At 42.0% G+C, this 23,724-nt stretch overlaps 2 protein-coding genes across 4 annotated transcripts; both read left to right on the plus strand.

Moving 5' to 3' along the window:
- Positions 1-618: 618 nt before the first annotated feature.
- On the plus strand, positions 619-9,265 carry znf384b (zinc finger protein 384 b). Of its 3 annotated transcripts, none has more exons than XM_070966983.1 (11): positions 650-870; positions 2,393-2,460; positions 2,580-2,802; positions 3,295-3,408; positions 4,215-4,369; positions 4,447-4,538; positions 5,302-5,526; positions 7,140-7,307; positions 7,437-7,515; positions 7,642-7,800; positions 7,945-9,265. In XM_070966983.1, exons 2-11 carry the CDS (start codon positions 2,395-2,397, stop codon positions 8,326-8,328), a joined length of 1,665 nt encoding a protein of 554 aa, XP_070823084.1. In that variant the 5' UTR covers positions 650-870; positions 2,393-2,394; the 3' UTR covers positions 8,329-9,265. The 3 variants fall into 3 exon arrangements, with proteins under 3 accessions (XP_070823085.1, XP_070823084.1, XP_070823083.1); XM_070966982.1 differs by lacking the exon at positions 650-870 and adding an exon at positions 1,153-1,279; XM_070966984.1 differs by lacking the exon at positions 5,302-5,526 and having other exon boundaries at positions 619-870.
- Positions 9,266-10,010: 745 nt separating this feature from the next.
- gnl1 (guanine nucleotide binding protein-like 1) lies at positions 10,011-19,184 on the plus strand. The gene is made up of 12 exons (XM_070967004.1): positions 10,011-10,226; positions 11,014-11,161; positions 11,611-11,747; positions 11,868-12,019; positions 13,752-13,823; positions 14,546-14,738; positions 14,947-15,045; positions 15,160-15,342; positions 15,822-16,000; positions 16,325-16,511; positions 16,699-16,839; positions 16,934-19,184. Exons 1-12 carry the CDS (start codon positions 10,154-10,156, stop codon positions 17,197-17,199), a joined length of 1,830 nt encoding a protein of 609 aa, XP_070823105.1. The 5' UTR covers positions 10,011-10,153; the 3' UTR covers positions 17,200-19,184.
- Positions 19,185-23,724: the final 4,540 nt, after the last annotated feature.

Here is a 23,724-nt window from a genome sequence, read left to right on the forward strand (position 1 = left end):
TTCCAAGTGCCGTTCATTCAGCTCGTATTTTCGAGCTCCCAGTCGTCAATGAGATTTCAAAAAAAACAAAAAAAAAAACAACAAGATGTATTATATGGTGGTAAAATGTATTATACTATGGGGTTGTCCTGATGCGATGTCATGGTACCAAAAAACTGAACAAAAAAAATTGCAGCGACCTCAAAGTGTCTTTTTTATTGTCTGGACATCAGCCAAAAGGTCAAAATATTCCATTTACTCCAAAATAGTAAAGAACCATTAGATCTAAATATTTAGCATTTTTGCTTGAAAATTGGTTCAATTCATTAATCAATTATTACAATAAATAATCTTCTGTGACATACCAAAGCAATTAATTGACTACTCATCGCAGTTCTAAGCCAAGCAGTGTTACTACTTTTTTTGTTATTTCCGACAGCACTGGAATACATCCTAGTAGCTGCCTCTCCTCACAACTTGGAGCTCAAACGCAACAAAGTGAAACCCAAACAGTCAAGTAGGCTTAAATCCGTAAAGACTCACTCTCTAACAGCTGTTGTAACGACGCCATCCAGCTCATCAAGAGCATGTCAATATTTCAGACATTTTTAAATTAACTGTCCCTCAATCACAGGAAGTGACATCAACACACGCGCTTCTTTTGTCTGACGACCTTATCCGGAGGAAGTGAAGCTTAGACGAGGCAGCTGCTTCACCGGAGGGCGAAAAAAAAAAAAAAGAAAAAAAAAACAAGAGGGGGGGAAACTTCACAGGTTTGCAGGAATTTGGACAGATTTGGAAACTGTTTCCAAATTGACCGGAGCCACGAGAGTTCCGGGGCCGCAGACGGAGCCGTCGTACCGGTGACCGCCGCTCTTCTCCATGCAGTCGGTAGTATTTTTTGGTAGATTTGCATGACTCTGCTGCCGCCTCTCCACCCGTCTCCACAGCCGGAAGTCTGTGAGGACGGTCTGTTGGTTTTTTTTCTCTTCGCTTCGGTTTTTTTTTTATCCTTTGCTTTTTTTTTTTTTTCTTGATATTTTTTTTCCCAGGCAGGAGGGCACTACAGAGACACTGTGCTGCCTGCTAGCTAACTGTGTGTTAATCAGTCCGTCGGGCCTGATTAACTACAAGATGCAAGGAGCCGAAATGGAGTCCTTCTGTTGAGCTGCGGCTTATTCTAAACATGTCGTACATTTAATTTGTGGCTTTTCTTAAAAGTTGGCGGTATTTGGTGCTTTGTTGGTCACTGGACACTTCACAGCTGAGAAGTTGAATCAGCTGTAAATACAGAACTGAGGTTAGCGTCTGTGTGTCGGTGCTCACAGCCATTAAATCCACAATCTTACAGCTTTAGTCCAGTGAAGAAAGTTCAATATTACATTAAATGATCAATGTCATAAACAAGCTCTAATGTGCACTGTTCACTGTACAGAGCCAATCTTAACATGTTACTAACATGTTATTTTGTTTTCAAACCATATTCATGGTCACTCCACGCCATCATGCCTCTTTTAATTAGTTAGTTATTAAACCTTTATATTTCCTCTTATCAGTCAGTCTACCTTTGTGAGCCTCTGTTATTAACTGGACTTTTGATAGTAGGTTTTTAAAGGTGTTGGGCAGTACAGCTGTATATGCGAAAAGCGTTTTGTGGCTCCAGAGGGCGCTGTCTAATAAATCGCCTCAAGTGATATCACTCGAGTCGGCGTCAGTTGAGGCCGAAAGCGGGAAATTAGAAAATCAAAATAATCTGGAGGTGTCGAGTGAGAAAGATTGGAGTTTAACAGACCTCTGTGGCTGACTCCTCATTTCTGCTCGAGGCTAGCATGTCGAAGCTTCATTAGCCGCTACTAGCACAGAGTAGGCTAGTCATCTGATGTTTTTGCGCTGTATAGAGTTGCATTCTGGGTAATGCAGGGGCCATGTTTTGGCAAGGAAGAAGAATATGTGCAATAAAAATGACATGTTAATTACTATTATATTAGTTTTGATCCACTCTAAAACCTAGTTGCTTTGATAATGTTTAAGAAGTGAAAATTAAATTTTGTGTAATGGAATAACCGCACAGAAAACCTGGGATTTCATAGAGGTGCAGCAGCATTATTTAACAGCATCACTCAAAATTGCACAATATCGTGACGTGGTCTATTAGATATGAAGAACCAATCTATGATTTTCAACTATAGAAATTACAGCTGCTGTCTTAAATACTTGATAAGTTCCACTTTTATTAACTTAGGGATCATCTGAGAGAAGTGGGGTTGTATCTTTAAACTGCTGTGGTCTGTGCACTTTTGGTTATGTCTTTTTTAATCAATCGTATGTCCTATTTATTACTGCGAAGTAACCAGTGGTAGCACTGACTTGGCCATCACAGTAATTCATTGTTGCTCCTTTTGTGTCTTTGCAGGAATGATGGAAGATTCTCATTTTAATTCATCATACTTCTGGTCGCCCATCCCCACCGTACCAGGACAGGTAAGTCTGCACAAGAAATCAAGCTCTTCTTCACGATTGCTGTGAAGAAGAAGAGTGTGACTACAAGAAGATTGAGGGAGTCCAGTCCGTTAGATCGAAAATCTCCTCTCTACCGACAGATTGAGAATGCTATGTTCCTGAACAAGGTGAAAGAGCAACAGGAGAAGAGTGCTTCCTTCCCTCCGTCTTCTGCATCCCACTACCAAACAGCTCTTCTCACCATCCCCACTCCTGGGACAAAGACAGATGGAGGAGGGCAGGCTGGTACTGTGGCGCCCCTCCACCCTCCACACAGCACCCAGAACATGCTGCCTGTCCCCTCCACAGGCATCATGACAGCAGGTGAGCCTGTTTCTGCGAGAAGAAGCCTCTCTCAGTGTGAGGCTGGACAGCATTTCTAATAGTCAATGTAGAGTTCATTATAAGATGAACACCAAAGGCTGAGGCTAAGAGCTAATAACTATAGTACCGGACCATATATTAGCAGCGATGCATTAAATTATTTAGTTGATTCGAACAAATTGAAATTCCAGTTACGTGGGCCCTCCAAGCTGTACTATGGGCTAACAGCACATTTTACATTGTCTGTTTAACAACTGTAGTAAATTAACACCCAATGTGTCTTAATTCATGCTATAACCTCAGGTCTTCTTCAAACTATGGAAAAGTAGCGCTGTGCCTTCTTACTCTTACTCCAACTGTAACGTGTCGTGTACAACATGTGTGCACAATTATCAGCTTTTAATTTTCTGCTGCCATTGTCACCTTTGTCACGTGTGATTTTTTTTTTTTTTCTCTCCTGTGTTTTGTTTTCCACCGCGTCTTTCGGTGAAGCCGGTCTGGTCATCACGACTCCTCAGGGAACACTCGTCTCTCCCACCTCCTCTCAGTCATTTGTCTCTGGGCATCCGGCAACGACCATGATTGTTTCAGCGCTCCATTCTGCAGGTGAAATACACACAATGACACACATTTCATCCGATCTCGCTCAGATAAGGCTCTTAGACGTGATGCTGTATAGAACTTTTGATTGATGGAGTCTCATTCACATTGCAATTTGTAATTTCATTATCAAGTAAAAAAATGAAACTTCATCAAATGTTTCTTTGGTGCATCTGCAGCCACAAGTAGAGTAATAGTGGAATATGGAATATAACGATGGACAAACTCCCCAGAGAACTCAGTGAGTCAACAATACTTGGTGTAATGGCGTAACCTGACTGAACCACGTTTACACAAAGTCACTGCTTACCGGTTTTCGTGGCCGTACATGTATTTGCTTTTGCGACAATCAGCAGAACCACAAATTAAGTCAAGTCATAAAATTATACTTAGTTTGCTCTTTATGATTTCTCTCAGTTATGAACCCAATTGAACTCTTCAAAGAGCACGTTGTTCTTAGGAGTTACAAAGCAACAGATGGTTTAATACTAATGCAGATTGAGCCAGTAACTTATGACTTTACACCTTTAAGTGAATCTGTTTTTCTGAAATGGCAAGTGCAAGAGGTGCTGTCACAGCCTGCTCCTCAGAGCTTTATGATAAGTTAGGCTTGTTGTCTTAAAACTGATTTTCAACACCTCAAAAAAAGAATTAATACTTTTAAAATCATTAGACTGCCTGAAGCATACTTCGAGTTTGAGTTTGATGTCAGTATACTTACAGATCAACGTTTGGAGGGCAGTTCATGTACAGAACGTTAACACCTGAGAGTATGCTGTCCTCTTAACCTGCTGCTGTTGATCCTGCTGTAGACAAAAAAGAAGGGGATGGGGCGCCCCATGTGGTCGTGATGCCAACGCCCTCCAAGCGAGGTCGGAAGAAGAAGACAACGCTGTCCAGGGTCGGTCCTCTGGGTGGACCAGGAAATGAAACCCTGATACTTGCTCATCTGACACCTGGCGGCCAGGTAAGAAAATCCAGATCCAGAGAAATCTGACGCAAAAACAAAGATGATCCGATAACACTGAACATTATTTTTGACAGGTGACAACTTTACAGCATCACACTGGAGACCCGTATGACCTGTCAAATGAAGACGAAGACCACGGCCCAAAAGATAGCACTAAGACATACAGGTATGGTGTCAAAACAGCACCCGCTGAGCATCCCCCTTTCTCCTCGCTCTAGCTGCGGAATGCAAACACATTTGTCCCTCTGTGTCCTGTCATAATCAGCATAGAGATGTTGAGCTTGTATAGATGAAGTAGTCGCTGCTGGATATAAGCATTTGACACACACAGACACCTCCTCTCAACACACTTCACTGCATGCTGTGGCAGAAGTTGCCTGCTTTTTAGCAGCCGATGGATTCTTCCTCTCAAATGTATTTGAGATACAAATACATCAGTGCTTCATAGACGCTCTGTCTGCCTCTGCACACACTGGAAATGAAATGCTACCTGGCTTCTACTGTCATCTTTGTCTTTATATAGCATGCTCTTTGAGTTGAAAACGCTCAAGCACTCTTGCGTCCTGCTCTTTCACTTTTTATAGTATCTACCTACCTTTCCCTGTCAGTTTTCACTGATTTCTTTCCCTGTGTTTACGTGTCATTTACATTTGATTTACCCCCCCTTTCCCCATCTTCATTGATTTTTCTAATATCATTATAATCATTAATTTTCCTTTTTATTGCAAGTTTCATTTTCTATCGTATCTTACTCCTTTCTGTGGTCCGATGCTTCATTCCCCTGTCTCCTTCCAACAACCTTCATCTCCTTTCCCCTTTCCCTTTCAAATATCTTCTCTCGTGTCCCCTTTTCTGTGTATGTGTCCCTCTTCTTCTTCCTTCTTGTTCTTCCATCCCGCCCTCCCATTTCTGTGTCTCTCCGCCTGTAGGTGCCGGATGTGTGCGGCGACCTTCCTCAGTAAGTCTGACATGCAGATCCACTCCAAGTCGCACACAGAGGCCAAACCTCACAAGTGTCCTCACTGCGCCAAGTCATTCGCCAACTCCAGCTACCTGGCCCAGCACATCCGCATCCACAGCGGGGCCAAGCCTTACACCTGCTCCTACTGCCAGAAATCTTTCAGGCAGCTCAGTCATTTACAGCAGCACACACGGTACTGCAGAACCCCCTCCCCCTCCCCGTTACCAACCCCGTACCATATTCCCCTGTGCTGTTAACCTGTCCTGCCACGTTCCTCTTAGAAGCCCAGACACCTGTCTTCTTCTTCTTCTTCTTTTTCTTCCTCCTTCTCCTCCGGGGGAGGATGCATATATCACTGCCATGTAGATGTTGGCTTGCATGCTACCAGATCCATCCAGAAGTGACCTTTTCAAAAAATAAGAATTCAGATCACACCTTTTAAAGTTGGGCTCTCTCCATAAGAAGATTTTCCATAATTTATTAGGGCTGCACCGAATGGTAAGAAGCTCCATTCATAACGCTGACATTTGAATTGTAAATCAATGTTCGATAGATCATAAGATTGTGGTGTTTTTTGCAACTCCAGCTATATATTGACGTGTATATCTGCTGCCTTACCTTCGAAACAGTGCATGTGCCCTTCGCCCTCGGTGTTCATAGCTATTACTCATGACCATTAACCAATCGGGCAGTGCTGTGGGCGGGACATTTAGAGAGTACAGAGTGGTGATTACAGATAGATAGCTGGCTGTATCAGAGCTCTAAATACATACATACATACATACAAGTATAATTCTTTACTTTTCATGTATTTATGTTGACAAAACTGACCCGTTCCACTCATTAAAGACAGCTGATTTAAAAAAGACTAATTTATTCACTCATATGAAAAACTTCATCTTCAAAATGAGGAGTCAAATGTTGTTTTTTAGGGTGATGACATCATAAAATATGACAACAGACGTGAAGCTTCACTTGAAAACCTCAAGAGAAGCTTCGAATGTGAAAATAAATGATGTTCAGTACAGCCCTATTATCTCTACAGTCATAAGAATTGTCATTTGAAATGCATGGAGCTGTGTTTTATTAAACGTTACAGTGAGAATATTTGATCTCTTTTCACGTGTGTGTGCACAATACTTGCTTCTCTCTGTACTGTTTGCATTCCATTTTCATCACATTTTCCCGCTTTATACGCTTGTTTGTCTGTTTGTTCTGTCATTTCTTCTGCCACACACACTTACACATTTAGAAATACATGTTGAAATGAAGATTTAGAGGCAGACTTAGTTCCATTGTGCTTCCCCATTTAACCCATTGTGTGGACTCTGCTATCTGTACTCACCGTGTCGTCATCCTGTTGATGTTCTTTTCGGCTGTCGTCAAATCAGTTGACACTCATTTCTGGAGGAATGTTGGTTTAAATGGATGTGTTTGTAAAACCTTTAAATTGCAGTTATTCCATTGAGTATTTGTACATCCGAATCATCTCAGGCAGAATGATGTGCATGAAAAAGGACTCTTCATTCTGCTGCTTTGCTGTTCTGTGATTATGCTGAAATTTAAGGGAACATAAATTACAACTGATACTGCATAGAGATGCAAAATTGCAAACCTTTTGTTGGCTTTTGTTACGAGTTAAAATGTTTTCGTGCTCCAGTCTTCTCTTGACTTGTCTGGAATGGCCTTCCTGACAGGTTTTGATAATCTGAGGCAATCGCTTTGAAGTGTGTGTCAAGCACAGTGTTGTGTTTTTTCTCAGTCCTGTTTCCCTTTCTCTTTCACCCTCCTGTCTGCCCTCATCAGGAACCACACAGAGTCAAAGCCTCACAAGTGTCTCCATTGTACCAAGTCATTTGCCAACTCTAGCTACCTGGCCCAGCATGTCCGCATCCACACCGGAGTGAAACCCTACACCTGCTCCTATTGCCAAAAGTGCTTCAGACAGCTCAGTCACCTCCAGCAGCATAACAGGTAAGTGAGTCACCGCTTCTTAGGTTTCTCATCTGCCTCAGTTTCTTTCTTCGGTCAGGTTAGATCACCATGAAGGTAATTGGAGTCCATGTATGTAAATGTAAGTGTTAATTTGTATTTTCTACTAAGGATTCACACTGGAGATCGACCATACAAGTGTACCCATCCAGGCTGCGAGAAAAGCTTCACTCAACTCTCAAATTTACAGGTGTGATAGAATTCAGTTTTCTTCTCATGCAGTGAGTGTATGAAGTGTTTTTGTTTTTACCTGTGCCACACAATAGTTGGCTCTACTGTAAAAGGTTTTTTTTTTACAATCACCTTTTTTTCCCAGTCCCACCGGCGTCAGCACAACAAGGACAAGCCCTATAAGTGCTCTAACTGCAATAAAGGATACATAGATGCAGCGAGCCTGGAGGTGCACATGTCCACACACACGGTCAAACATGCGAGGATCTACTCATGTGGTCTCTGCAACCGCACTTATACCTCAGTAAGACAAATGTCCATTTCTGAAGAACATTTCTACATGAAACGCTATGAATCGCCTCTCTGGCGTCAGACAACTGGCAGCTACTTTACACCATGTAGTCATGTGTCCACTGTTTCCCCTCTGCCTATCCTCCCCTCATCTCAGGAGACGTATCTGGTGAAACACATGGAGAAACACAACTCAGACCAGTTGACTGCACCGGCAGTCGCACAGCCGGCACAACAGAACCAGAACCAAAGCCAAGGCCAGGCTGGAGCTCAGAGCCAGGTAGAGAGTGCAGATGGAGCATTGAGCCGTGCTGGGGGAGCTGGGAGTGGAGGAGCGGGTGGAGGCCAGCAGGGACAGAGCCAGAGCACCTACCCCCAGACAGACACCATCTCCTGTCCGTTTGACCTGCACCAGTATAAGACAGTCTCTGCCAGTGACATCCAGTACAAACCAGTTGGTGTAGCGGACATTACTTCCCACAAGGACCTCTGTCTCACTGTGTCAGCGTCCACCATTCAAGTGGAGCACCTCAACTCTTAGAGGTGATGAAAGGAGCGAGTTCAGGGGATGGGGGAGTTAAAATTAATTCAAGAAATGGAGGATGGAAAGTCAAAGGATAAAAGCAATATTAAGATGATAGAAGAACTTTGGAACACACAAATGACTGTGCCTGAACTATGTTTTGAGGCAGACAGGACAAACAATACGGTGAAAAGTTTACTGGCGGCTATAATTTTGTTTTATTTTTTTAGTTTGTCTTTTTTTTCTTTCTGTCTTGTTTGATTTGTTTTCATTTCGCTAAGCTGTCCTCTCTGAGCAGAAAATGCATGTACGGGTTGCAATAAAGTATGTTTCAGTCCATCACAGTGATGGTTTTATAATAGGAAAGGGAGTCAAAGAGACAGTGCTGCTCTTTGTTGTCGTTTTATCACTTCCTGCTCTTCCCCACGAATGCAGCTTTGGTCATGGCAATTTATGGCCAATCTGTTGACTGTGAAGGTAAATTTTTATACTTTCGTACAGAGACTTTCAGTTTTTACATCAGTGTTAATACCTCTACTATGTTGTAAAATAAATGCCTGCAGTTAATTCTTTTAAACCTTAAAAGGGACTTAGAGGTTATTTCCTTTTCAAGAAATAAAGACAAAATATCAATTAAGTATATATATATAGATATATACTTCCAGTTTCTAAAGAATGATTGTGTGTTCAAGGATGTGGTCATCCATATAACCTACTTAGATCCATTCACAGGCCTTCACATGACCATCAGGGAAGTGATGAGCCACTTCACGTTTCATGTAATCCTATTGTACTGCTTCGTGTCTATGTCCGAAAAGTAATGTTATCCAAATGTGTTCTTGCTATTATACTTCCACAATGACAATGTTTATAATACTTCTTTATAGACATACTGACACACCTGAAATTTGTGGGGGTTTTTTGGCTGATAATACAATAAATCATATGAAATATTTCTCACTGGCATTTATTCAGTTTCAGTCTAACAAATTAAGTGTGTCCTTTACAACACATATTGGCGTCATGAAGAGATTTTCATTTTAGGGCTGTTACTGTTTTTAATCTGATGAATAGTTTGTCAATTCATTCATGAATCATTTGTGAGTGAAAATGCCCAAAATAGATTGATTGCAGTCCAAATCCTAAATATGCTCAATATCAAATAATCACATTCGAGAAGCCACAAAGTGAATGTTTTACATTTTGGCTCAGAAACAGTACTTATATAACGTTTCCATTTATAAATGATCAAAATGATTAATCAAATACTTGAGCACTACATTCATTCCATGTAAAGCCCTTTTATTTTTGTTGAAAAACTAGTATTTGAGATATTTAACACCGGGAAAAACAGGGAAGCAAACACTATGTTGGCTTGTGTTCTGCCAGATGGTCTTAATGACATTTAATGATGCTGCGGTGCGTTCAGGTGTATGTACTGTTCTAAGAATGTTTGCTCTCCTGGAATGTGCGAATGTGTGAGGTGTTTACGAAAGTGGACTGCACCATTAAACAGGAGGGGGTTTAATGTCAATTTAGCCAATATTATTTCGGTGAACATAGATGATGATACTTAGGACAATGCCGTGAACTCGACGTAAAGCTCAGCCTGAACAAGACCAATATAATCTAAAGGCAAATTGATCTAAACTCGGACAGTTCGTGAACACTGAGATGTGGTTTGCTCCACCATTCTCTGCAGTCTGCAGTGGATATGGCGTCACTGAAAAGTGTAGGAGTCGAGAAACTTCACCCATGTAAATAACGTCAATAAGAAAGCTGTGTGACAAGCTGTAGGTAGCAATATACAGTACATAGCTATACATATATAGAATTTTTAAATATGCCTCGGAAAAAGCCATTTAGCAACAAACAGAAGAAGAAACAGCTTCAAGTGAAACGGGAGAGAAAGAGAGGTAACCTTACTACATTTGCTGTTAGCGTTACTATGCTAGAGTTAGCAGCTAGCTAACGGTTCGTGCTCCAAAACTCAGTTAAATGTGCTGAGGAGTAACACATGTGTATCTGAGCGGTGTTGGGTTAAGATTTTCAAGGACCACTTAATTTAGCTAGTCTGTAAAATAAACCTCCATGTTTTCTGTTAGCTAGCTGTAATAACAAGCAGTATGATATAACTTACCTTCGGACTTGACGAGTGTAAATAGGAACTCTAAACGTTACAGCGGAATAGCACAGGCTAGCACATTTGTCACTACAGCGTTAAAAATTGCATATGTATTAGATTTTTAGCCCTTACTATACGAGGTAGTGTGTCAAAGTTGCAGAGGCCGTGGGGCAGAGCACGATCACTTACAGATCAATTTCAAAATAGCACTTAACAGTGATGAAACATATTGTCTCAAAGATTTCTATGTGTGCATGCAGGTATTAGCAAAGGACACAGTCATCGGACATCATACCAAAACGTGTATGAGCGACTGTTTGAGTTAATTGCCACCAAGTTCAGTGTCCTCTATCCAATGTTAATGCTCATTGCTTGGCGTAGACTTGCCATCAAGTTGTCAGAACAGTTTGAAAACTCCTGTATTGGTGCTTGGGTGAGGACACCTGATTAGAAGAATATCAATGTCTGTAACATCCACTGTGAGTGGAAGAAGAACATCATCGTTTTGGAGTCAAGAAAGCTTTTTGGTACATGATGTATGATTGACTGTGATCCCTGACTTTGCTTTGGACTTCCAGGTGACACAGGTTCTGGGCCGAGCAGCCGTAATGCCAGTGTGGAGCGAGGAGGCGAGCGACAGTCAGACACTTCAGACAGTGAGACCACTGATGTTAGGAGAATAAATCAACAGCCCTTCAACAGAGAAGGTAGATATGACCCCAACAGGTGAGTTGTCATTATCATACTTTGATTCACTTTCATTAAAAGAATGGCATTGTGAAAGATTTTAAATTCTGCTGGGATACATACAAAATGTGCATTCACATTCATGTATACCTAAAACTCATTGCCTGGAGCAGCAGGATGCCCCAATTAGCTAAAAATGGCTACTCAGTGATAAATAATTGGCATATGTCAGACTATTGACATTGTATTTTAATGGCTATTTTATTGGATATAGCTTATACCTTGTTTGCACTAATTTGGCACCTCTAAAATGTTCTCATCTAGCTTTGACCTAGACATCTGTTTCTTAAGTGTGTGATATAAAGTTAAAACTAGAAAAGTTAGCTGCATGCCCTGAAAATGATTAATAACATCAATTATAGCAACTCAATGCTTGGAGAATATTTAAAGTTGCCTTATTGACGCCCCCCGGACACTCCTCCACTCAGATTCCGATTGCACTTTGAGAAAGAGAGTAAAGAGGATGTGGAAAAGAGGAAGAAGTTGGCCCGGGAGAAGGTGCTACAGCCCATCTCAGACAAAGAACTTGAGATGAACATCAATGACATCTACCCCTCAGAGAAAGGTTTGGCTGTTTCTCACTGCTTTCCACATGACAGTCTCAAAATAAGCCAAACATATGAGCAGAGTAGGTTAATGGAGTGTGTCACTGCTTGACTCTCTGAAACTTGATTATTCCTGGCAGGTCTTGGTTTCCCACGACGGCCATCCTGGAATTATGAGATGACAAGAGAGAACCTGCTGAGGAAAGAGGAGAAGTCGTACAGAGACTTCCTGGATGACCTGCACTCCAGAAACCCTCCTGGGTCTCTCAGCCACTTTGAGCACAATCTGGAGGTAAGTAACTTAATTGAGACACTTATGAGGGCTGTTTGACCATCAAAATGCCAGTGCTAGACCACAAAGTCCTGTTCTTTTCGCAAGCAACACATTTCAAACGAGTTGGGACAACAGGTAAACGGGTTCATTGGTAACAGGTGATAGTATCATGATTGGGTATGAAAGGGACATCCTTGAAAGGTGCAGTCATTCACAAGCAAGGATTCAACACTTTGAAAAACTGTGTGGACAAATATTCCAACAGTTTCAGAACAACATGCCTCAGTGTGCAGTTAGCAAGGAATTTAGGGATTTCACTCGAGCTCAGGAACAGTTTGGTAAACAATTGTCAGTAAACAGAGTTCATTGCTGCCTCTACAAAGGCAAGTTAAGACTCCACTATGCAAAGCGGAAGCCTTATTTCAACAACATCCACTGACTCCTCTGAGCTAGAGCTCCTCTGAGATGGACTGACGCAAAGTGAAAAAGTGTGCTGTGGTCTGATGAGTCCACATTTCGGGTTGTTCTTGGGAATCATTGATGCTGTGTCCTCTGGCTAAAGAGGAAAAGGACATACAGATTGTTACAAGTGCAAAGTCCAAAGTCAGCCTCTGTGATGGTATAGGGTTGTGTTGGTGTCCATGGCGTGGGTAACATGCACATCTGTGAGGGCTCCATGAATGTAAAACGCACATACAGGTTTCGGAACAACATGTGCTGCCATCCAGACGATGTCCTCTTCAGGCATATCGCTGCTTATTTCAGCAAGACCGTGCCAAGCTACGTTCTGCACGTGTGGATACTAAACTGGCCCACTTGCAGTCCAGACCTGTCCCCATTGAAAATGTGTGGTACATTACGAAGCATGCAAAACATGACAACAGAGATCCTGTATTCAGTAAAGTTGAATCTAATCTAATGTTGCACAACTGAAGTGTCCTCAGCTCCATTTATTAACCTTCTCTGGTGTACACGCTTGCTTTTGATCCTCTCTCCCCCAATATTAATTGTTTTCTTCAGCTGATATCAGTAGCTCTAGCTTGCAGCCATAGTATCATTTTGTTATAAAAGAAGCATGTTTAAAGCTCGGCCCGCTTGCATGTTTTCTGTGCAAAATGAGTATTTAGGACTCTTGTCGAACCCTTAACAACACATAACAGGAAAAAGTATTCCTGCTTGTTAATAAGTTGCCATGATGTACTATGAACTGAATATTTCATTGTGGTAAAGTTGGCTCATGGAAGGATTTGTAAGAATTTTATGACATACCTGGATATTGGCTGGTATTTTCCACTGGGGGCAAAGTATCATTGCATCTTCTGTGCAGTTCAGAATCAAAAACGCTGCAGATCATTTAATTTCAAAGCGTGGGTTGAGCTCAGGAGGCACATGGCAGCAGAAGCAGGCATTGAGCAGCTGGTGGTTTGATAAGTGACTCTCAGTAATCTGGAGATGATGGCTTTTTAAGTGGAGCTGAGGATCAAAGTGATGGAAAAATAACATGCTGTATGAATCAGCTGATTGTTTGAACAGGTTGTTTAGCCGGTTGGGCTGCAGATGATTTTTATTGCATTATAAAGCAGCATTACAGGAAACAGAATAATAAATATTAGCTTGTAAGTAGCTCTTATCTTTTTCCATTGTCTCTTAATTCACTGTCATGGAAAATAAAAACAGAAATTGTTTATTAGGTTTGTTTTGTTTACATTAAACCTCCCCTCACTTCCTATTCCTCTTTACCTCCTTTTAGACTTGGAGGCAGCTGTGGAGAGTGTTGGAGATGTCAGATGTCATCCTGCTCATCGTGGACATCAGGCACCCGGTAGGTGATCTTCTGAGCAAAAGCCTGCAGGATGGATCAGGCCAGCAGATGGAGACACAGTCAATTTTCACATTTTCACACATTTGTTTTTCTTTGTCAGTTTAGTCACCTAAAGTCATTGTCCATATTGTAAAGGATGTGTAATGTTATATCTTACCCACATGATACTTCAGCTTCAAACACATACTGACATTTTACCAGGTCCACGCTTTTAGAATTAAGATTGAGTTTTATGAGCATTTGGCTTTAGTTATAGGAAAATCTGTCTCTTACTGTTTGACAACAAAATAAACTGTCAGTTTTTTTCTTAGATAAATCAGATCCTCAGATCTGCAGTTCAGTTCAGCAGTGTCTATCAGTATTTCATGATCGACAATTTGTTTCTCCATAAATCTTACATGTATTGTATTGCAGTAGTTTTGTTGATAAACTCCGGGAAAATGGTTGCATTAACATTCTTCCATGTTCAAGATGTGTCGGTGTCATTCGATTCCAAGTTAAAATTAAATCCAGTTCTTGGTTCTAATTATAAGACATCAGCTCCTGACATACTTATTCTAACTTCTCACGTCCTCCATTTAGAGTTTCCCGTATTAATGTAAAGTTAAAAACAGCGCGACACATCTTGTTCCTATTAATAAAGATGTGATGTTGTGGTTTACTTCTTGAATAGGACATAATTACTATTTTAATAAGGGGTATCCTCATGTAAACCAACTCAGGTGCTGCAGTTCCCTCCAGACCTGTACCACTACATCACAGGAGATCTCCAGAAGCAGGTGGTCCTGGTGTTGAACAAAGCCGACCTGTGTCCTCCCCCACTGGTGATCGCCTGGAAACACTACATGACCTCCCAGTTCCCCCACTTGCAAATAGTCTGCTTCACCTCCCACCCCGGACAGCCCTTCAGCACAGGTGAGGAGAGGGAGAGTAGGAGGGCAGGGAGAAGCTGATGGAATAAGAGGCGGACTGAGTGAAATACATGAAAGATGACATCAGACGGACTTCAAAATTTAAATAAACCTGTCACTCAGTGAATTTATTTGAGTGCAATATCACCAGAATAGCCTGACTGGCTCTTGTTGCAATAAGAATAACAATCTGTCTGTCTGCCGGTTTGTAGTGCTCCAGAAGAAGAGGATGAGGAGGAATGCTGGCTGGAGTCACGCTGGGGGTCCTATAGATATTCTGAAGGCCTGTCAGGAGATCACAGCAGGGAGAGGTGGACATACTCACAATAAAGCCATTATCATATAAGTTGTCATTTTGTGAATGTGTCTCCTAGCATATGCACATTTGTGTTGATCCTCATAAGTGTTACCTCTTGTCTTCAAAGTTGATCTGTCCAGCTGGGAGCAGAAGATTCAGAGAGATGCTGTCGCCGAGCGATTGGACTGTGAGCGGCCAGATGAAGGAGCAGAGTCGGTGCTGATGGAACATCACAGTGACAGCACGATGGAGATGAGCAGCCCGTCCCAAGAGCTCTACAAAGATGGGGTTCTAACACTGGGCTGCATAGGTACACGTCTGAGTTTTCACTGAGGAATTGAACCCTTTCCCCAGATTCAGTGGAAATATTCCAAAACAGTATCGTGCAAAAAAACAGGGCAGGGTTTTTGTGTTTTTACTGGGCGATTTTGCGTCAATACACTACGCACCTTTCTCTCCAATCCACTGGACAAAAGATTTACCAAGAGGTTTAAGTCAAATCTTGTCTGGAGACTTCACTTCAGTGGGATTAGGAGAGAAAACAAGGCCCAGTCTATCCCTTATTGGACCTGCTGAATGTTCTTCTGCTATGATATGAAAAACATGTCCATATAAAGTAAATCATAGTCTGTCTTCCAGTCTGAGATATACTGTTGCCAAAGGCTTCAGTGTGAAAATGAATAAAGAATGTCCTTGAACCAGATCACTGGACAGTTTCAGGCCAGCGTTACCAAACCCGATTAAGAACATAATTTGTAGATCTTTAACCCATTGTTTCTCCCCCTCCAGGTTTTCCAAATGTTGGAAAGTCATCTGTTATAAACAGCCTGGTGGGGAGGAAGGTGGTGAGTGTATCTCGAACCCCAGGCCACACCAAATACTTCCAGACCTACTACCTCACCCAGACAGTGAAACTCTGCGACTGCCCTGGACTGGTTTTCCCCTCCCGTGTTGATAAACAGTTACAGGTACAAGCTCACTTTTGTGTACCTGACAGCAGATGTGACTTGGAGTTTACTTGCCTGTTTAGGCTCAATAGAAACTTAATTGTGTCGAACAGCACACTCGCTCACACACCTCTGAGAAAAGGGATTATTGATTTTATGCATTCCCACTTCTCTTTCAAAGGCTCTTGTTGAATCCCAGAGTTGTTTTGTGTGATGTCTGCTCAACTTTTCAGGCGGTGTTTGGATACCATCTTGTCATTTTCGCAAATGATTTTGATTCATCTTATTGATCTTTTTCTTTCTCCTTCTTGCCTTTCATCTTTGCCATTCTTTTATTTTCTCTAGATTCTCGCAGGCATCTACCCAGTGTCTCAGCTGCAGGAGCCATACAGCTCAGTTGGTTATCTGTGCGAAAGGACCCCTTTCCTCTCTGTGCTGAAGCTCACACATCCCAGTTTGCTGGAGAACAACCCGCACCAAGGAAACCAGGGGTCTGAAGAGCTCAGCTGGACTGCTTGGGATGTGTGTGAGGGTAAGTTGTGTCTCAGTGACAGCGACCATGTAATTGGTTGGATGTTTTAAAAGTTAGGCAATCATATGTGCACAGTTGCTCAGAGGCCAATGGCCAACTTCCCTAAATAGGCACCAAAGTCATGGCCCATTATCATTAACGTATGGCTGTTACCATGAAAACGCTCCATCTCTTTCCGTGTCTTTAGCATGGGCAGAGCGGAGAGGCTATAAAACAGCAAAAGCAGCTCGCAACGATGTTTACCGTGCAGCTAACAGTCTCCTGCGGTTGGCAATTGATGGCAGATTGTGCCTCTGCCTGAGACCACCTGGCTACAGCTGCCTGAGAGGTAAAAGAGGCTCTTTCATGATTCAGCATTTCAGCTTCAAGAGTGTTTGAAAAGTTAACGTTTATTTATTCTGGGGATTATTTATGGTCTACAGAGCACTGGGAAAATCACCCAGACTTGCCGGAGATTATGGCTCTTCAAGGAAGGACGACAGAGGAGGAAGGAACAGGAGAGAGGGACGATGACGAGGACGGAGAGTCCAGCACCGAGCCGGAGGAAGAGAGAGACCGTGACGCAGACGACGATGAGGATGGAGATGATGAAGACGAGGGGTTTGGACGTCCGAGACGGAAGGACGACAAGCCGCCCGGCTTCACTGTCAACATGTACGATGTCCTTCGGGAAAATGAGTGTGAGTGATAACGGAGGGAAAGACGAGCAGGAAGTTCCTCTTCCCTTCCTTTTCCCTGTTTACCCCAGTGCTTTCTTCATTCCTTTTTTCCCCTAAATCTGCATTCCTTCTCTCTTTTTCTTGCACCCCACTCCTCACGTCATTACACGATCTCCTCTAATTCATTGACCCTGTTTCCTTCTCCCTTTAAAATACAGTACAGAGCATATTCATGTATTCATGCTGTGCCTCTGCTCTGCTTGTTCATCCATGAAACTTATTCTTTAATGTTGCTTCCAGAAATGGGTTTGGTTTGGTTTAATCTTTCTTTTTCCCTCTTCTTTCTTTTATTTTTTTGCATGTAGTTCTCAGAAACAGATGAACAAAGTAACTCCCCTCAGCCTGGAATAATTAAGCAATCGGTTTTCAATCTCTTTATTGATAAGTGACTTCACAGCTGAGATGCCAAAGTTCAGGAGAGGATGATAAATCAAATCAGAAGCACTGTCGATGCGATGTCATTCACTGGAGCAGCCATTTGGCTCTCAGAGCAGCTGAAGATTTAAGAACACGGCTCTAAATCTTCTTTACAGACCATCGTTTGTCACAGCTTTGGTTAAGGGGTGAGGGATGGGATATGGGAAATTAGACCATAGAAGTGGAATGGATAAAATCAGTATTACGGCTCTGTTAGAAGTTCATTCATCTGGGCTTTGATTTAGATTATACTGTATCTGAGAGTGATGTTTTACTTGGTGTGGTTCTATAAAGTCAGTAGGAATTAAAAAAAATGGGATGGGGGGAGGGAAGGGTTGTTGAATCCTGTGTTGCTGGATGAGGCTGTTTCAGGAATTTAACCTGTAGTGTTTTAACTACTACAAAAATGATCCTTTGATGCTGATTGAGATGTACAGTGTTTAGTTCAGGAGTTTGGCTACACATTCAGCAAGTTTATACGGCAGTACAGTGGGACTGCTTAAAAATCCGTTAGAGTAATAGTTCCACATTTTGGAAAGTTGGAAATTCTTCCCAAGAGTTATCAGAGAGGTTAGATGCCACTCTTGTATCTGTCTGGTACATTTGAAGTCAGAGAGTAGCTTAGCTTGGCACAAAGACTGGAAACAGGAGGATTTGTATGGATTTAACAAACCAGATATAATGTTGTGATTACTCAGTTTTAAAGTTGCTGTTAGGCAGATTTTGTTACTTTTGGACAGAACCAGGCAAGCTGTCCCACCCCCGCCTTCCTCCCCCTGTTTCCAGTGTTTGTGCTAATCTAAGCGAACTGACCTCTGGCTGCAGCTTCATATTTACCACACATGAGAGCAGTATTGATCTCTGAATAAGTATATTTACCAAATTTCGAACTATTCCTTTAACCACACAGAAAGAAAGACTGGCCACCTTGGCTTCCATCTGTCCGTCATTATAAATAACATTACAGACTCCATCTGCGCTCCGTTGTTGATCGTATGAATAATGACTTCGACGCTGCTCAATTTCAAGGTCAGATGTTGTAACGCTGTTCAGACACGCGCTGCAGACGATTGTCAGTGTTCATCACCGCTACACTTTCTGTTCAAATTAGAGAAAAGTGACGTTTTTGCTGTTGGACCAGTCTTTCTTTCTCTGTGATGTGTGATGGCCCCGCTCCAATCCTGAGTGCTGCGTTATTGCGTGCTGTGGTTTTACCTCATTGAGGGAACTGTACAGCACAGTGCTGTGTTACTGTGTAATACATCACACTGCAGTCACATGCAGTCATTTCTACCATTGGTACAGTGTAATTAGTTACTCAACACTACCATGCTGTTAGATACACGACAAACTTTTAGTTGTGTTGATGTGGATTTTTGTTTTCTTGGAAATATTACAGGCGGGCAGCGTCTGGAGAGTGTTTTGTGAAGGCCTGAGGTGTGTCCAGGCTATTTGCTGCATTCCTCATTTCATTCCTAGTATGCCTAATAATGACTGGACTGCTTTCTGCAATAAAAGAAAATAATCCTCTAAACCATCTAGGTGGCTGTTTTTGTATTTTATTTTATCTTTAAGATATTTGCTTATAGCTTATGTGAGATGATGCATGTAGGTTATTATTGAATATATTATCAGGAAAAGATCTTTCAGTGACAAACCCTTTCTGACTTACGGTTTTATTAACACACACGCACACACGCACACACACCATTCCAGTTCCCACTCATTTCAAATGCGCATAATTAAGTTGAGAGCAGATGATGTGTGAACTTTAAATGTTTCGACAAAATTTTAGGGGGAAAATGTGATCAAAATGGACAGCTGGGGCATGTTTGGATGAGTTTTGTCAGACTAATTACACTTTATATACTGCCTGAATTCCATGCAGTCATAAATTTATTCTCTTAGAGAGATGTTAGTGCTTTATGCGTAAAGTTGTCTTGAAATTAATCAGGGGGCTTCTTTTTATGTGTACCAAAGACGGATAATTACTGCGATGAGATTTACTGATACTAATGATCAGCTGCACCATACTCAGATCTAATTAAAGTCCTCCCAAACTACTTAATTGGTAAATTTCCAGATGGGCGATATTTGAAGCAGAAAGCATGAAATGAAGTAAAATGTACCCATCTACAAAATCATTAAGGAAGAATTTAAGTTATTTGCAAGCTTGAGCTTTTGTGGTGTAGTTATTTGTAAATGGGGCCATTTTACTTACATGCAAACCTAATCTGCTAAATATTTGTGCATATGGAAACGCTGTATTAGCAGCGCTGTAGATGCCTTTTGCCCAATGCATTATGGGGTAGACTCCTACCTCACCTGTGAGGGAGGTATAGAAAATGATCAGATAACATGGCCCAGCATTAAAACCTTCAGGCTTCTATAATGTTAGTGTAAATATTTAAGACATACTTTAGAGAAATGCATGTGATGTATTTGCTTTCTTCAGAGAGCGTCTGAACCCATCAGCAGCGAAGAAGACAATCAGCAGTCACTGGAAAAGATGCTGCAGTTGTGTTGTGAGTCTGCTTTTATTATTATGGTGTTCATTTATCAGCGCTTCCAATTTTCATTTTAAATCCATTGTGTGCCTTACACGAGTACATGTAATAAAACAGGATATGCATGGGAGGAAGAGAGCGGCTCTAACAACAAAACATAACCCCAAGCATTGTCTGCCACACTGCTGCTTTTATTAGCTGTGGAGCGTATGGAATAAATTAACACCTTTACCAGCGTCTAATAAAATGATTTCTATGTGGCCATGTGCAGGAAATCTGAAACACATTCTTGAGATTTATGCCCCACTTGAGTGCTGTATGTCACCGTCATTTTGTGATGGCTGTATTGACAGTGTTTGTCAAATTCTTCCCACTCTTGACGTCTATCCAGTCCTCTTGTCAGAGTAAATCTGGTTGCTGCCATTATCTCATTATGTTATTTGTGACCCATTGGGCACCGTTCATGGGCAAGCCGAGGCGGCATGATGATAATCACCACTGAGGACTGCCATAATGGTTATTTACGGGATGGAAGTGGGTGGAAATCCCCTCATCTTGCATAATTTGGGTTCAGTGCCAACTTGCGTGGTACTCAGAGATGTTATCTGCTGACTAGATAAACTCAGAGGAGGGAAAAGGAATCATCTGGAATTGTTTCCGATTGGCAGCCGGAGCCATGAGCTGCTTAATTTCCCCAGCTAGAGCTCTAACTATGCTGTGGCCCTTAAACCTGTACGGCAGTAATTACAGCCAGACAAAGGCCCCAGATTTACTGGAGCATGACACCATAAATTTCAAAACTGTTAATTAAATTCTGCTGTGTTAAATGTCTTTGCTGCCAGCATCGGTCACGCCTATAATGCCCATGTGGTTTTAATTTTTGTCTTCTGGTGAAGCTTTCTCATGATGCAATCAGGTTGTTGTGAGTACTCTTGCCCTTTTCCTCCACCCTCGCGTTCCTATTTGCCCCTTTGTTGCTCCCTATGTGACCCCTGCTGTAATGTGGGCGAGACCGGGGAGTAATGAATTGGTTTCATATGAGAGCCGGAGCATAAGCAGAGCAGAGAAATTCATTAGTCTGGTTATGTGCGCTCCCCTGGGTGCTGCAAACACACTCACACACACACACTCATACAGGTGAGATAGAGAGTGTGTGGGAAGTTTAAAAAGCTTTCAGGATGAGGGAGGACAACAATAGCCACAAGTGTATTGGTGTTTCACTTAAAGACAAGAAATTGAGATCAAATGTCCCAACTGGCTTTACAGAAACAACCAAACTCCAGTTAAGTCTCATTATAGTAAATTATAGTCCCGCATCTCAGCTGGCAGGTACACCTCTGTGGTCACTAGAGGGCTATCAAAGTCCACGCTGCAGTTAACAGTCAGGTGCACCCAGAAGACAAGCTACTCATTTGTGGTGTTAATAGTGCGTATGTGCAGTAATGTGTTACACGATATTACAGTCATGTTCAGTTGTGTCACCTTTAGAGAAGGTGGGTCACAAACTATTATGAGGGTCAGCGGGGGAAGTACTCAGATCTATTACTCAAACAAAAGTAGGCCACTCAGACCACAATCTAATACACTAAAAGTAATGAATGCACTAAATATACACATGACAAGCAAGAATCCTGCATTAAGAAGCCAGCTATTAAGTAAAAGTACAGCAGTTTTATCAGCTAAGTGCACTTTAAGTACCAAAAGTAAAAGCACTGGTTAGGCAGTGAAGAGTCCCCTGTGACTGATGTATTATTACATATAATATTATTAATGCATTGTTAATGTAAAAAAAGCATGAGCAGCATTTTTCTGTTGTAGCTGGGTGAGGCGGAGCTACGTTTCATGCTTCATGTGCAGTCAGGTGATTTTGTCCAGAGGTTCCCAACCAAAGGGCCACAGGACAAACGGGGACGGTGAAGGAAGAACACACTGCATTGTCAGACCTTTCATTAATGTCCTGGATGCTTTGATCTGAGAAGCTTAGAGATGAATCTGCCCTCTTTCTGTATAATAACTCACAGACCAGACAAGTGGCCTCAATCACTTTAATCTTGAACCAAACGCTGGATTTCCTAATCTTATCGTATGTTTTTCTTCTAATATCTTACTCTGATTATAAAACAAACCAGCAACTCCAGCTGTTGAGCAAATGTCGTGGAGTCAGGCGAACACGGTGCTGGAGTAAAGGTATTTTTCCACCACTGATGAGGCTCGATTTCTGTCACCTCCGCAGGTCACAGATCAGCCTGAATGCAGTCATGCCAGCAGCTTCCACACCTGCAGTTATCAGTTGTTTACTCCTCTCGACTTCTTCAGACAATTTCGCTTCTTTTGCGTCAGAAATCCCTGTTCTGCTATGTGAGCAGAGTCACACACTCGTATACAGAGACCACACACACACATACACACACTGATTTACAGCTCGGACAGTTGTCCTTCCAGTCAGCGTCCTGGTGCTCCAGCAGCGCTGTGGGGGGTGACGAGGCCTCGGCCATGAGGATTGGATGTCCTACAGCTTCCGCCATCATCTGCAATGCTGGAAGATAACTCATTTTTGAGGTCCTTGAGTATTTCTGTTTTTATGTCCTTACATTTCCGGCTAAAAACTTTTCTTTTAATCTCACATTTTATAGTTAACGGTACATTTCAGATTAAGATTTCACATAAAACAACATGTCATGAGTCTATAAAATATGTCGGTTCTCCTCTACACTTTATTTTAAATAACTGTTTAAGGCACTAAACGGTAAAATTATGTCATCTATTTCTGTCCAATTCCAACAATCATCTCATGACTTAGATGTATTTTGACCATTGGGGGGGGGGGGCTGACCCCCAGATTGGGACCCATTGAATTAAACAATTTAAGAGTATATAAAGTAGTGGCTACAACAGTTAAGAGCTTCTTACGTCGTGATGCTTCAGCAATAGTCTAAAGCCTACTTATTTACTTACTTTTACTACTTCTTCTGTACATATATCATGTAAATGTGTATATGTATACTAAAGTATTTTTAACAGTCTTTTTAGATTGTTTTACTGCTACTTTTACTTAAGTAAAAAGAATCGAAGTACCTGTTACACCCCTGATCATTTTTGCTGTGGAGACCCAGGTACAATCCTGATTTTAAGGTCCCTTCAGGTCAAATCTTCCTCTGCCAGGCCGAATGCGTAGACAGTAGAAATCACTGATCCTGGTTGGTTTAAACACACCGTTGCCACAGAAGAACTCGCCCAGGTGAGCATCACACCCATAATTTGTAATGACGGCTCTGAAAACTGAAGACTGCCAGCGTCTCGCTGTCTTTTGGCAAGCTGTCCCAGCGGTGTGTCGTCTCGAGATCAACTCGGAAACAATATTTGGCACAGTGAGCGTTCGCCACAGTGTGTACGGAGCAGCTTTCCCATATTCCTCCTGCAGAGGGTCACAATATGGCGGCTGGGTTTGTTTGTTCAGAGGAGTTGTGGCTTGAGTGCGGAAAGGGCCTGCTCTCTGTTTGACATGGAGCTCTCCGCAACACAAAGCGCTGCCAATGCAAACTTGGAGGGATGCAGTATTTTATAGTGTTT

Source organism: Chaetodon trifascialis, chromosome 7, assembly GCF_039877785.1.
Source record: "Chaetodon trifascialis isolate fChaTrf1 chromosome 7, fChaTrf1.hap1, whole genome shotgun sequence".
NCBI classification, from domain to species: domain Eukaryota; kingdom Metazoa; phylum Chordata; class Actinopteri; order Chaetodontiformes; family Chaetodontidae; genus Chaetodon; species Chaetodon trifascialis.

What these genes read in the sequence shown, in the direction of transcription:
- znf384b (XM_070966983.1), top strand. Translation starts at nt 2,395, where the DNA reads ATGATGGAAGATTCTCATTTTAATTCATCATACTTCTGGTCGCCCATC. An exon ending in TCCCCACCGTACCAGGACAG is followed by an intron (nt 2,461 to 2,579) that starts GTAAGTCTGCAC and finishes CTCTACCGACAG; the next exon opens with ATTGAGAATGCTATGTTCCT. An exon ending in GCAACCGCACTTATACCTCA is followed by an intron (nt 7,801 to 7,944) that starts GTAAGACAAATG and finishes CCCTCATCTCAG; the next exon opens with GAGACGTATCTGGTGAAACA.
- gnl1 (XM_070967004.1), top strand. Translation starts at nt 10,154, where the DNA reads ATGCCTCGGAAAAAGCCATTTAGCAACAAACAGAAGAAGAAACAGCTT. An exon ending in TCGTGGACATCAGGCACCCG is followed by an intron (nt 13,824 to 14,545) that starts GTAGGTGATCTT and finishes AAACCAACTCAG; the next exon opens with GTGCTGCAGTTCCCTCCAGA. An exon ending in TGGCTACAGCTGCCTGAGAG is followed by an intron (nt 16,840 to 16,933) that starts GTAAAAGAGGCT and finishes TATGGTCTACAG; the next exon opens with AGCACTGGGAAAATCACCCA.